The sequence below is a fragment of the Tachyglossus aculeatus genome, chromosome 19, assembly GCF_015852505.1.
Source record: "Tachyglossus aculeatus isolate mTacAcu1 chromosome 19, mTacAcu1.pri, whole genome shotgun sequence".
Classification (NCBI taxonomy): domain Eukaryota; kingdom Metazoa; phylum Chordata; class Mammalia; order Monotremata; family Tachyglossidae; genus Tachyglossus; species Tachyglossus aculeatus.
This window is the reverse complement of record NC_052084.1, coordinates 32,722,923-32,737,845: the sequence shown is the minus strand read 5'-3', so window position 1 is coordinate 32,737,845 and position 14,923 is coordinate 32,722,923. Positions and strand designations below refer to the sequence as shown.

The following is a 14,923-nucleotide window of genomic DNA, read 5'->3' as shown; positions in this document are numbered from 1 at the left end:
TATTTACCCACTCAGCCCCACAGCACTTATGTATATGTTTGTAAATTATTTTATTTTGTTATATTGCTGCATAATATATTATTATTACATTATGATTTATTTATGTATGTTAATGTCTGCCCCTCTAAACTGTAAGCTCCTTATGAACAGGGAATATGTCTACCAACTCTGTTGTACTTCCCCAAGCACTTGGTACAGTGCTCTGCACAGCACTCAATAAATACGATTGATTGATTGAAATTCTTCATTGCCTTTCTCTTTGGAAAAACTACATTCCAATCTCTGAAAGAATCAATCAAGGGAGTTTATTAAGAACTTACTCCGCAGAAGCCTGTACTAGGTGCTTGGGAGAGTACAGTAGAGAAAGAAGAATAAATATCAGACACCCTGTGAGTTCCATGTGACAGAGGACTGTGTCTGACATGATTATCTTGTACCTACCCTGTACTTAATACAGTCCTTGGCACAAATACCAAAATTGTTATTATTATTATTATTATAGTAGCGCTTAACAAAACCCCTTATTGTTATTATAATGGTTTTTGTTAAGTGCTTATTATGTGCCAGGCACTGTACTAAATGCACCGGGGTGGATACAAGCAAATCGTCATTGCTATTATCAGGGCAAGGGATTCTTGCCTCAGATGTGGACTGGCCCAAGATACGTACGGCCTTAGGCTACCGGGAGATTTTGGACCACAAACCCCCTAATATACACCCACACACGGCTAGGGCTCTAATGAAAAGAGGCAGCCTGGTTTTAGGCAGCCTGTCGGGGGATTAATATCCAAGCATCAAGCTGGTACACAGAAGGGTATTTTTTTTTATATAACAGTTTTAGCCCCAGCTGTGGTTTAGGACCCAGGGGAGACATAGTTTGAGCCGAAAAACTTCGTCACTAATGGCCAGTCACCGAGCAGCCATGAGAGAGGGAGCTCAGCTCGTCAGCCAGACCCATTCCATCCTGACAGTGACCCCCAGGGCCGATTAGTTGAGTCAATGCTTCTGCCCGGGCAGAGTTGGCCAGCCAGCGGTTCCGGGAGAGCACTGGTCTTGTCCCAGAACCCCACAAAATGCCTCATTTCACGAAACTCCTATTTATTTTATGCCTGATCCTCCTTGGGGAGAGCAAGAAGCACCGGAGGAGAAGATGGGCGGAGCAGCTGGAAATCACCAAGTTCAGGTAAGAAGATGTAATAATTCCTCCAGGTAATCTGAAGTGACCCTTCTGCCATCTTCCCAGTGATTTACAGTTCCTAACCAAGGTCACAGCAGAGGACGTGGGTTCTAATCCCAGCTCTGCCACTTGTCTGCTGTGTGACCTTGGGCAAGCCACTTAACTTCTCTGTGGCTGTTACTTCATCTGTAAAATGGGGATTAAGACTGTGAGCCCCATGTAGGACAAACTGATTACCTTGTACCTACCCCCAGCGCTTAGAATAGTGCTTGGCACATAGTAAGCACTTAACAAATACCAATAATTATAATAATAATAATGAATCTGTGAACTATGGTGTCATTTCGCATCCCAAACGGAAGAGGTTTTGTTATTTGTCTTTGCAGTCACATATTCAAGAAGAATCATGACATAACTAAAACTCAAAAAGGAAAGACCGAACAGCTCCTGAGAGTAGATGATCATGATTTTACAATGAGGCCAGCCTTCGGAGGTAGGAATTTTATTCCCTTTATTGCAATTAGATTTTCATTGTTTTTGGAAGGGTTAACATGGAGGATTCTTGGGCAGCAACAACTGTCTGATTCTCTGGGACTCCAGGAGGGCAATGTTCCCCTTCCACTTCTCAGGTAAATTTCTCCTCTAAAGAAAAACGTTTCCGTAGTCGGTCCTAACGAGAAGTGAATATACAGGAGTGAGGAAACTTCAGCTCATGATAAACAAAGGGTTGCGATTTGTTACCGAAATGGCCCTTCTTCCAGAAAAGATTTGATTCATTTGAAAGAGGGACACTGAAACGCCTCTCCAAAAACCTCCTATGGATTGTTTTACTTGAATAAAATCCAAGGAAGAAGTGGATTTCAGAAGGCTTCAGCTCCCCATCGTCAGCAGCATGGTCGAGTGGGTAGAGAACTGGCGTGGGAGTCAGAAGGTTATGGATTCTAATCCCCGCTCCTCCACTTGTCTGCTGTGTGACCTTGGGCAAGTCACTTCAGAGATGTATTCACCTCTCTGGTTTGGGGAAAGAGGGAGGGAGGCTGGTGCCAATCTGTGACCCTGCTTGCCCAGATCCAGGCTGGAGAGCTGTTGGGTAGCTCGCTCCCCTTCTAGACTGTAAGCCTGGTGTGGGCGGGGATTTTTCTCTCTTTATTGCCGAATTGTACTTTCCAAGCACTTAGTACAGCCCTCTGTACACAGTAAGCGCTCGATAAATACCATTGAATGAATGAATTCTTTTCAGTCTTGGAACAAGAAGAACCACAAGTAGAGTTGGTGGGAGCTAGAAAAAAGGAGGTATACCATTAGCGAGAGGGATTGGGACCGTTGTGAATTTTCACCTTGCAATTTCTGTCACCTAATGCCTTGCTGAAAATGGCTTCAAAGATGTTGAATTTAAAACCACTGGTCACCAATTCATTTGCAAAAAGGATAGATTAATGCTTGCCCTTGGTTTGGGCCAGAACTGGTAGGGAAGCAGCCTAATCTAGTGGAAAGAGCACAGGCCTAGGAGTCAAGAGACGTAGGTTCTTCTCCCGGCTCCACCACTTGTCTGCTTTGAGACCTTGGGCAAGTTACTGATCTTCTCTGTGCCCCAGTTTCCCCATTATGGGAATGAAATACTTGTTCTTCCTCTTCTTTAGAGGGTGAGCCCCATGTGGTACAAGCACTGTGTCCAATCTGTCTATGTTGTATATATCCCAGCGTTTAGTACAGTGCTGTCTCCCCCCTTCTAGACTGTGAGCCCGTTGTTGGGTAGGGATTGTCTCTATTTGTTGCTGAATTGTACTTTCCAAGTTATGAGGTAACTGAGGCACAGAGAAGTTAAGTGATTTGCCCAAGGTCACACAGCAGACAAGGGGTAGAGCCGGGATTAGAAAGCTTGGCACATAGTATCTAACAAACAGATACCACAATTTTGATTATTATTGAACAAATGTTCCTGGAAATATGCTGGCAGTCGATAAGAGGTGCTTGACTCATCTGCACCTGATCCATATCAGGGCTAGGATCAGTGGTTACTGGAGCAAAAGAGATAGTAAAGGATATTCCTTTTATACAAACAATTCAGTGGATATTATGACAGTTGTGTTTCCACGCTGGCAGTTTCATGATAAATCTGGGGTGACCTCGTTATACATCAAGAAGCTGCTGTGAAAAGGCTTGGCGACACGCCTTACGGACAGAAAATGCAGAATTCCCTGAATCTGCAGCGTTCCTTTCACAAATCCCTAGAGCTAGTCTTCAATCATCCCAAAATGGAAGTTAGAACAGCTGACCTTGTCCCCAGTCCATGCATTCTCCAAACAGTCAGACAGAATGGAGCTTTCTTTATTTTTAATAAGGAAATGAAGTGACCATGCATTCAGGGTGTCAGGGTGTGTGCTGCGGGGGAATTACTCTTCAACGGGAATGACACAGTACAGGCAAGGTGCTATGCCTTCCTTGGAAGGTATCCTTCCCTGAAACAGTTCCCCATCCCAGTGAGCAGCCTGTGGGATCCGAAAGTCATGGCTCCAAGGAAGAGATTTCTGGGCAGTTCATTCAATTCATTCAATCCTAATTACTGAGCGCTTACTGTGTACAGAGCACTGTACTAAGCGCTTGGGAAGTACAAGTTGGCAACATATAGAGACGGTCCCTACCCAACAACGGGCTCACAGTCTAGAAGGGGGAGACAGACAACAAAACAAAGATGTTTTATCGGTTGTCACAGTATCTCCATATGTTGCCGATTTGTACTTCCCAAGCGCTTAGTACAGTGCTCTGCACACAGTAAGCGCTCAATAAATATGATTGATTGATTGATATTGCTTTATTGAGTTGCAGCACAGCCTGGTTTTAAGCTTGCAGATCGCCTGGCACTTAATGGGGGAAATTGGGAAATTGGGTTTCAGTGTTTTAATCTCTGAAAATGATCATATGTCATGTAAGACCTTACTGGATTGTAAATCATTTTAATAGCACTTAGAGAAGCTTAAGGGAAAAGGGAAAGATAAGAAAAATAAGAAAAACCTCTCAACTGACTTTTTGACTCCAATCCATCTGCCCTGAAGTGTACTTTGTGGCCTAGTGAAAACAGCACAGGACTAAGTACCGTTAAAAAAAAAAAAAGGAGGGGCAAGAAACCAGGCTTCTAATCCCACCTCCGCTGCTGGACGACTAAATCATTCTGAGCAAGTTTCTGGGCCTCTGTATCCTCATCTGTAAAATGGGGATAAGGTATCAGTTATCGCAACATTTTTGATGATGAGTCCTGTGTGGGGAAGGGATTGTTTCTGATCTGATTATCTGCATCTACTCCAGTACTTAGCACAGTGCTTTGGCACAAAGGAAGTGCTTAATAAATACTATGGGGTGCTGACCTGAGAGATGTCTCAGCTGGACCGTGACCGTTCAGGGGGTTTGTTGGAAACCTATACAAGTGAGGAGTTTCTGGATGCATTTGAAGTCTGAGATTTACTTCTAAGATCTAACTGAACAAATCCAATAGACGACCGATGATATTAACTAAGCCCCAGGCCCTTTACCAACAGTATGTCATCTACCCCATCAAGCAGAGAGGCCTTGTAGAAAAAGCCCGGGCCTGGGTGTCAGAGGACCTGGGTTCTAATCCAGGCTCTGGCACTTGCCTGCTGCATGTCTCTGGGCAAGTCATTTAACTTCTCTGTGCCTCAGTTATCTCACCTGTAAAATGGGGATTAAAACCCTACTGCCTGCTAGGTAACCTGTGAGCCCCATGTGGGATAGGGACTATGTCCAACCTATCTTGTATCTACACCAGCACTTAGTACAGTGCCTGGTGCATCGCAAGTACTCCCAAAAAACCCTCACGCACACCAATGAAGTAGAGTTAGGATTATTAGTCAATCAGTATTAGTATAAATTAGTACTAGTATCAATTAATCAAAAAGAATTCGTATGAATCCAGTTTCAAAAGGTGCAGAAACTGAGGTTTGAAAATCTCAGGGACTCTTTACAATAGTCAGTGGTGAAAACACTGCTTTGATTGCTGGAAAATTCTCTCTTTTCACCAAATAATCACAGATCCAGGACCACTGGAAATAGTAAGAGTGTTCAGCCTGACAGGTTCACACAGAACTAAAATACCTCGGCTTTCAATATCTCCATGTGCCTCTTCTACAGGTCCTGCAATTCCAGTTGGGGTGGATGTGCAGGTAGAAAGCTTGGACAGCATTTCGGAGGTCGATATGGTACGTAACAACCTTGTAACATCACCTCTTCCTTGTTACATCAACTTCTTCCTTGTTTCAGCCAGTTGAGATGAAGCTTGTCTCCTCAGCAGGCTCACTAGACGGTATCCCTCCTTAAAGTAGTTCTACCTTCTGTTGCCTGGGTGGGATTTGAGTAAATTAAAAATTTACTAAAACGATTTCCCCCGTGCCTGTCCAGCCTTGCTCCGTGTCTCCCCTGGGCCTTGGTATTGAGCTGTTTCTCTAGTCCAAGTTTGATGCCAGTGTTCCACTCCACCACCACAGTGGTCATTAAATAGGGCAGCGATTGACTCACTGGGATGTTGGTCACGTTATCTGTGTAGCGCTGGGCGTGGAGTGTACTGTACCATCATGGTGACACACAAAACATTTGGGAGAAGACCATCTAACCTAGAGTTTTCTTCCAAATGGGGCCCTGACCCACTCGGTCTGGAGGTTTTGTATTCAATCAATCAATCAAATTTGTTGAGCGCTTACTGTGTGCAGAGCACTATACTAAGCGCTTGGGAAGTACAAGTTGGCAACATATAGAGACAGTCCCTACCCAACAGTGGGCTCACAGTCTAGAAAGGGGTAATAACCTTGGTTATTCCCCTCTCAGTTTCTTCTGAACATGGGCGCCGCTTCCGAGCTGTAGAACTTGGCGGCAGAAGTCAAGGTGGAGAAAGGCTTAGGGAACTTAAAATGACCAGTTATAAAGGTGTCTGGTGCAATATCTGTACTGGACAGGGGAAAGGTGAAGAAAATACTTTCTAGTATAAAATGGTCATTCTATCATTGTCAGAAATATTTCCAAAATGAAACCTATCCTGCCTACTGGTTTTCTGACCAGGGACAATCCATGGCCCACAGAGGGGCAAGCTGAACTCTGTCAGCATCCAGGAATGGTTAACTCAGGCATGGGGATTCTAAGTCACAACAATAATAAAACTATACTTAGTGCTTGGCACTGTGCGCCAAACCCTATGCTAAGAACTGGGGTAGAGAACAAAATTCTCAGAGCAGACACCGTCCCCATTACACATTGGGATCGAATCTATTGGGTAGTAAAAACAGGTTTTTTAATCTCTATTTTACAGGTAGAGACCAAGACAGGCTAAATGATTTGCCCAAGGCCCTACTGAGAGCTCACCTCCTCCAGGAGGCCTTCCCAGACTGAGCCCCTTCCTTCCTCTCCCCCTCGTCCCCCTCTCCTTCCCCCCATCTTACCTCCTTCCCTTCCCCACAGCACCTGTATATATGTATATATGTTTGTACATATTTATTACTCTATTTATTTTACTTGCACATATCTATTCTATTTATTTTATTTTGTTAGTATGTTTGCTTTTGTTCTCTGTCTCCCCCTTTGAGACTGTGAGCCCACTGTTGGGTAGGGACTGTCTCTATATGTTGCCAATTTGTACTTCCCAAGCGCTTAGTACAGTGCTCTGCACATAGTAAGCGCTCAATAAATACGATTGATGATGATGATTTGCCCAAGGTTACCCAAAAACAGCTACGGGCCTGGGAGTCAGAAGGACCTGGGTTCTATTGCCGGCTCCCCCGCTTGTCTGCTGTGTGACTCTGGGCAAGTCACCTCACTTCTCTGAGCCTCATTTACCTCATCTGTAAAATGGGGATTAAGACTCTGAGTCCCGCATGGGACGTGGCCTGTGTCCAACCCGATTAGCTTGTCTCTACCCCAGCTCTTAGTACCGCACCCGGCACATCGTAAGCATTTAACAAATACCATAAAAAAAAAAGTTAAGGCTGCTAGACAACCCATCCCTAACCATTGTTAATAGTAATAATAATGATGGCATTTGTTAAGCGCTTACTGTGTGGAAAGCACTGTTCTAAGCGCTGGGGGGGAAACAAGGTAATAAGGTTGTCCCACATTAGGGACAACTATTAGGCTTGATGTCCGGAAAGCCAAACATCACATGATTTCTCCACTCATCCTATTGCCACTACCCCACAAGGAATACTACCACTGGTCAGACCCGGCGTGGCTTTGCTTATATCTTACCTACACTGGGAGAGAATCATTTTCAGCTCTTTCTGACGGCTCTTCCTCTTCCCAATGCAGGACTTCACCATGACTCTCTACCTCAGGCACTACTGGAAGGATGAACGCCTTTCATTCCCCAGCACTACTAACAAGAGCATGACGTTTGACGGCCGGCTAGTGAAAAAGATCTGGGTTCCCGATGTCTTCTTCGTTCACTCCAAAAGGTCTTTCATTCATGACACCACCACTGAAAACATCATGCTTAGGGTGTTCCCAGACGGCCACGTTCTCTACAGCATGAGGTAAAATGTCGCCGTTTGCGTTCCCGGTGGTTTTCCGACTCGGAAGGTTTCGACTGACATTCCTGGAGCGAAAATGGGGGCGGTTAAACTAGATGTTCACGTGCTCCAATATGGCTCAGTGTGATGGAGACTGAACTGTCCAAACAAAACCATCGAGGCCAAAGTGATTGCTGGGAAGACAAACCGGTAGCTAGAAAGATGCTACACCTCGGCTCGATATTGAGCTCAGTGGCCAGAGAAAGGCAAAATAAATAAATGCTGGAGAAGAAGATGACATGCAAATTTTGGAAGCGTTCCTTAGTTTTCCCCCATCTAGACTGTAAATTCCCTGTGGGCAGGGAATGCGTCTACCAACTCTGTTGTATTGTAATAATAATAATAATTGTGGTATTTAAGGACCAAGTGCTAGGTACTGTACAAGATAATTGGGTCACTCACAGTTCCTGTCTCACATAGAGCTCGCAGTTTTGATCCCCATTTTACAGAAGAGGTAATTGAGGCACAGAGAAGTGAAGTGACTTGCCCAAGGTCACACAGCAGACAAGTGGCGGAACTAGGATTACAAGCCAGGTCCCCTGGCACCCAAGTCTGTACTATTTCCACTAGGCCATGCTGCTTCTCTCCCAAGTACTATACTCTCCCAATCACTTAACTGCACACAGTAAGCAGCACTGGAAGCAGTGCAGCCTAGTAGATATATATATCCCCATTTTCTTATCCCCATTTTACAGATAAGAAAACTGAGGCCCAGACAGGTTAAGTGATTTATCTGAGTACCCAAAAGCAGCATGGCCTATTGGAAAGAGCACAGGCCTGAGAGTCAGAAGGACCTGGGTTTTAGTGTCGGTTCCACAACTTTCCTGCTTTGTGACTCTGGACAAGTCACTTCACTTTTCTGGGCCTCATTTACCTCGTCTGTAAAATGGGGATCAAGACTGTGAGCCTTATAAAACCTTGTATAGTAAATCCAAGAAGATTCTTTATCTTTTACTATCTCATTCGTGATGTTTGCCTTCTGCTGTCATTCAGTCCGTTAAGAATATGGCTTGTGTACCTACTGAGGGCAGAACACTGTCCTAGACATTTGGAGAACATACAAAAGAAATTTAAGAAGCAATCCCTGCCCTCGAGGAGCTTACAATATAATAGGAAAGACAAGAGGGCTTAAATTGCTAAATATCCTATACAATAGTTTAAAACCGTAAGAACCAAAAAGGGTCATTTTTAAAAGTGGATAAACAAATCAGTACAAATGAACAGATGCCTCCATGGGTGCCGAAGTGGCCGATCAGGATGGTGATGGTTAACAAAGAACGACCTCCTGGAGGAGGTGGCTTTTTAGAAGGACTTTCAAAGAAGGGAGGGATATGGTTTGGCAACGCTAAGGTGGGGCGGTGGGATTTGCAGTGTGGCTCAGTGGAAAGAGCCCGGGCTTTGGAGTCAGGGGTCGTGGGTTCAAATCCCGGCTCTGCCAATTGTCAGCCGTGTGACTTTGGGCAAGTCACTTAACTTCCCTGTGCCTCAGTTCCCTCATCTGTAAAATGGGGATTAAGACTATGAACCCCACATGGGACAACCTGATTACCTTGTAACCTCCCCCAGCGCTTAGAACAGTGCTTTGCACATAGTAAACACTTAATAAATGCTATTATTATTATTTGCAAGAGTGGGGGAAAGCATGGGCAATGAGTTGAAAGCAGCACTGATGAGAGCAAAGGAGTTCTAAGGTTTGCATGGGAGGAGCAGGGTGGAGTGGAAGAAGAAGCAGATAGCGAGGGAGCCAGCTAATGGAGACCCTTGAAGCCAATCTATCAATCAATCAATGGTTTTTAAGTGCTTACAGTTTGCAGAGCGCTGTACCAATAATTCTCTTTTAAGGACTCATCCGATTTTTGCATTGTTTAGGATTACAGTAACTGCAATGTGTAACATGGACTTTAGCCACTTTCCCTTGGACACGCAGACTTGTTCTTTGGAGTTGGAAAGCTGTAAGTTGCCACTTTACTTTTTATTCTAAGCCCTCCCAGATGGCTCTTTTGTGTTATTTCTCTTTTTGGGGGGCCGATGGGACCAAACCGTGGGCATAATGCACTCTGAGGCCCTAGTAGACCAGTGGTTTTAATGTCATTTCAATTTCTTATAAAAGCAAAGGTATCAAACCATCCCATTTTTTTTCCTCTCCCTCTAAGATGCCTACACAGATGAAGATCTGATGCTCTATTGGAAAAATGGGGACGAATCGTTAAAAACCGATGAGAAGATTTCCCTGTCTCAGTTTCTCATTCAGAAATTCCACACCACTTCCAGGCTTGCTTTCTACAGTAGCACGGGTACCTTACTTTCGCTGCTATTTCTAGTTATCCACAGTGAAATCAGCAACAGGGAATTTTTCTGTCAATGAGAAATAGAGGGGTGCACTCCAACCCCTTCTGGAAAATTCTCTAGCACCTCGATACTTACATACATCCCTGGAAATGTTTGTACCGACAGTGCTGTCTTGGGAGAGTGCCGCAGTTGTTTAAAGGGGTTCTTGTATAGTTAGAATTGCCACAGAGGTGGGGTGGTCTGCCCAGAGATATGATAACCTCATCTGTAAAACAGGGATTAAGACTTTGAGCCCCAGGTGGGACAGGGACTGTGCCCAAACTGATTTGCTTGTATCCACCCCAGGGCTTAGTACAGTGCCTGGCACATAGTAAGCACTTAACAAATACCATTCTTCTTCTTCTTATTGCTATCTGTAAAGTGGGGATTCAGTAGCTGTTCTCCCTCCTACCTAGACTGTGCACCGTATGTGGGACTGAGACTGGGACCAACATGATTATCTTGTATCTCTACCCCAGTGCTTAGAACAGTGTTTGGCAATAGTAAACCCTTAATAAGTACTACAGGTCTTGGTGATTCTTCCAAAACAAAGAACCCAGAAGCAGCCGGGCCCAGTGGATAGAGCACGAGTCTAGGAGTCAGAAGGACTTTGCCCTAGGTTAAATTGGGAGAGGGTGAGACTCACCAGAGTTAGTGTTAGGAGTTACTCACATCTGAGTTCCTCTGTCCTGTTGTGACCCAAAAATACCAAATGCCTCAAGTCCTTACTGACAGTTATCATTTTTTAATCCAGGGCAGTTATGTAGAATACTGAAAAAACCCCGCTCTGATTGAGGGCAGGAGATGTAGATTCTAACCCTGGCTCTGCCCCTAGCCTGGTGTGTGACCTTCACAATTTGCTTAAAATAATAATTTTAATTGTGGTATTTGTTAATCACTTAATATGTGTCAAGCACTACACTAACTGCTGGGACAGATTCAAGACAATCAGATCGGACACAGTTCCTGTCTCACATGGGGTTCACAGTTTGAGGGAAAATAGGTACTGAATCCTTCACAGATGAAGAAACTGAGGCACAAAGAAGTTCATTGACTTGCCCAAAGTCACACAGCTGCCAAGTGGCAGATCAGAAATTAGAACTCAGGTCCACTGACTCCTCAACCTCCAATTCTTCACCTATAAAATGGAAAAACAGTCCTTGCCCTTATCTACCTTTCAGAGATGTTGTGAGGACAAATGAGATATTGTCTAAGAAACCACTTTATGCTTGTGGCAATTAAGGTTCTGACAGATCAAAACTCTTCATATTTCCTGATTGTTATTTAATCTATTGGAAATTCTGTGCAAGTGAAGCTGCCAAACAGAGCTGTGTGCGGGAGAGGAGGGCAAGACAGATTTGGCATTGGCTGAATGTCTCTCAAGTTTAAGTGCTCCGTACAGTGTTCTGCACACAGTAAGTACTCAAGATAGACCAATGATTGATTGATTGATTGATTGATTGACCTATTCTCTGTCCCACAGGGTGGTACAACCGCCTGTACATCAACTTCACTTTGCGTCGCCACATCTTCTTCTTCTTGCTCCAAACCTACTTCCCCGCCACCCTGATGGTCATGCTGAGCTGGGTGTCCTTCTGGATCGATCGCAGAGCGGTACCTGCCAGGGTCTCCCTGGGTAAGAGCCTTGCCCAAATTTGGGACTTTTTTTTTCAACTATTGAGGAGAAAGATTTCTGCTTCTTCATCATCAATGGAATTTATTGAGCATTTACTGTGTGTGGAACACTGTGCTAAGCACTTGGGGGAGAACATAACAAAGTTGGTAGACGTGTTTGACATGTTCCCTGCTCAAAATGAGTCCACCACTTGCCTGCTGTATGACCCTGGGCAAGTCATTTAACTTCTCTGGGCCTCAGTGACCTCATCTGTTAAAATGGGGATTAAGACCATGAATCCTATGTGGGGCAGGGATTGTGTCCAACCTGTTTATGCTGTATCTATCTCAGCCCTTAGAACAGTATTTGACACAGTAAGTGCTTAACAAATACTATGGGAAAAAAAACAAGCTTACTTCATGAAGATAGAAGGTTCTCTAGTGGGATGAAATTTAGCTGCCTTGTCTTTATCATAGATTTACTGATTCTAAGAATTTAATCCCCCAGCCTCAGATTCCCTTTCTGAATTATAAGACAAAAGATGCTCCTCCGTAGATACACTGAGGATACTTTGCTAGGCAGAAGGTTACTGTATGGTGTTTGTTTGGTCATCATTTTAATGTCTGTGTTTGAACACAGGGAAGCAGTGTGGCCTAGTGGAAAGAGCACGGGTCTGGGTATCGGAGGACCTGGGTTCTAATCCTAGTTCTGTTTCCTGCTGTGTGACTTTGAGCAGGTCACTTGACTATTAAGTGAGTTGCCCAAGGTCACACAGCAGATGAGGCAGAGTCAGGATTAGAACCCAGGTCCTTCTGACTCGCAGGCCCATGCTCTACCCATTAGGCTTCTCTAACTCTTTGAAACTGACATGTAGAAGTAAAGTTTGGGATGAGAATCCAGTTTAAACAGGAAGGCTGTTGTGAGCTCAGTGCCCAAGGTAACCGTGCCTGGGGATTTTCCCAGGTATCACGACGGTCCTGACTATGTCGACCATCATCACGGGCGTGAACGCCTCCATGCCCCGCGTCTCCTACATCAAGGCCGTGGACATCTACCTCTGGGTCAGCTTCGTGTTCGTGTTCCTCTCGGTGCTCGAATACGCGGCGGTGAACTACCTGACCACCGTCCAGGAGCACAAGGAGAGGAAGCCGAGGGACAGGGTGCGAAACACTTTTTTTCCCTTCCCCACAGTGAGTTTGTCTTCCCCTTGGTCTAAGGTTCAAGCCTGGACTGATTATACTTAGGTGGAAGGGGCAGAGAATAGAGCAGAGAGGAGCCCTGGGTCCTGAAGTAGGATGCTTGGGGTTTCTCCTCCAAAGACTTCCTCGGGGAAAAATGCCCCTTTGCTCTCAGAACCAATTCAACCATGCCAATATTCCTAAGAGGAAGGTAGAGAGGAAATCTTAAATCACTAAAGAGTTTACAAAGAGGTTCCAGTCTCAACCACACAGCTACAGGTCTTGTTGGTCCCTGGAGCAAAAGAACAGATTTAAATCACGGGATTCCCAAGTGCATTAGGATGAACCTATAGCAGAGGAATTCTGTGGTCTATTCTGGGACTTTATAGAGCCTAAACTAAGAAGGGGTAAAGAAACGGCCTCAGTTTGGCCATAATGCAGATTTTCACTATGTATTTTGGCTAGAACTCTGTTGACAATTAAGGATCATTCTTCCAACCATGAGGATCTTGTTTGAATACAGCACGATGTAATGTGAGAAGAAATAGGTGTGTCTTAGCTCACAAGCCTGATATGTTCACCCGGACACAAGTTCAGACTCAAATTATGTGACTTGTCCGTACAGTAGGTCAGTGATAGTCATGAATCCAACCCTCCCCACACCACCCCTTCCACAACTGTCAGCTTAATCTGCCCTCCCACTTACCTTCTATAAAAGACCCAAGAGCATCACTGGTTTTTCACTCAGGCCCTCAGCTAGCACACAGCGATGTGGTTCTTCTCTTAAAAAAATAAGCCCTGCTTTTGTCTTTTCTCAGTTCATGCCATGCCTGACTTTCCTCTTCTGCTCATTTGACTCCTCAGTTCCCTTGCATGTGCGGAATGCTTCATTCAAAAACCATGATGCTGGATGGGAACTACAGTGAATCTGAAGCCAACAGCCTGGCCGGGTATCCAAGAGGCCAAGTAGTGACTGAGGAAGAAAGGCAGGATAAGATAGCGGTTCACTTGGCCCTGAGCAATGAATCAAACTCATCCCGGAAAAAAGGCCTAAAGGGACACGTAGGCCGACGCCTCATCCAAAATACCCATTCCATTGACAAATATTCCAGATTGATATTCCCCGCCTCCTTCATATTTTTCAACTTGATATATTGGTCTGTCTTTTGCTAGATGTGCAGGAGTCATGGCTGGGAGAGGCCAGAGACATTTACAACTCAGCAAGGGGCTCGCGTGGTCTACCCTGGACCTCTAAGCGCAGAAAGTACTGGACAGCAGTCCCGCAGCAGGCGAAGTTGCCCCCATCGTAGCTCCCAGACAGTTTACCATATTAAGTTCTGCCACAAGCTCATTTGTTGGGTGTTTATGCTCTGTGTTCTGTCCTGCCAGTATGGAGCAATTGTCTGTATACACATCTTCTATATCTGTATTTAAGACTGGTTGCCTGACATGGCTACTCAGCTTCTGAAACAAAAGGATCAAATCTAACTCAGACCCTTTGAGATTTATATTGTCTAAGAGTGTCACTGGCAAGACACAGGTGGTGAAGGGACGCAGATGGAGAGGACTTTGGGTAATCCTGGTGACAGCTGGGTAAGTAGGCCACTTTTTAAAATGATTTTTGTTAAGCGCCCACTGTGTGACAGGCACTGAACTAAGCGCTGGAGTTGATATGAGATAATCGGGTTGGACACAAGTCCATGTCAAAAGCTCTGAAAAGAAACGGCACCCAGATCTCAGACGGCTTCCGCATCAGGGGTGACCTTGCATCTGAGACATCTTCCGTGAGTAATTTTAAATGTAATCATTCTTCCTTTCTTCTTTCTTCTTCTTTTCAAACCATTCTTGTACTTCCCAAGCGCTTAGTACAGTGCTCTGCACACAGTAAGCGCTCAATAAATACGATTGATGATGATGTCACAATATGGGGCTCACAGTCTTATATCCTCATTTTGCAAATGAAGTAACTGAGGCTCAGAGAAGTGAAGTGACTTGCCCAAGGTCACACAGTAGACAAGTGGCAGAGCCAGGATTAGAACCATGGTACTCTGGCTCCCAGGCC

At 44.8% G+C, this 14,923-nt stretch overlaps 1 protein-coding gene across 1 annotated transcript; it reads left to right on the top strand.

Moving 5' to 3' along the window:
- The first annotated feature begins 1,073 nt into the window (after nucleotides 1-1,073).
- Nucleotides 1,074-14,076, top strand: LOC119940860 (gamma-aminobutyric acid receptor subunit rho-2). Its single transcript, XM_038761216.1, has 9 exons — nucleotides 1,074-1,183; nucleotides 1,564-1,670; nucleotides 5,321-5,388; nucleotides 7,481-7,704; nucleotides 9,610-9,692; nucleotides 9,894-10,034; nucleotides 11,552-11,704; nucleotides 12,647-12,843; nucleotides 13,726-14,076. The coding sequence occupies exons 1-9, from the start codon at nucleotides 1,074-1,076 to the stop codon at nucleotides 14,032-14,034; spliced, it is 1,392 nt and encodes a 463-aa protein (XP_038617144.1). The 3' UTR covers nucleotides 14,035-14,076.
- Nucleotides 14,077-14,923: the final 847 nt, after the last annotated feature.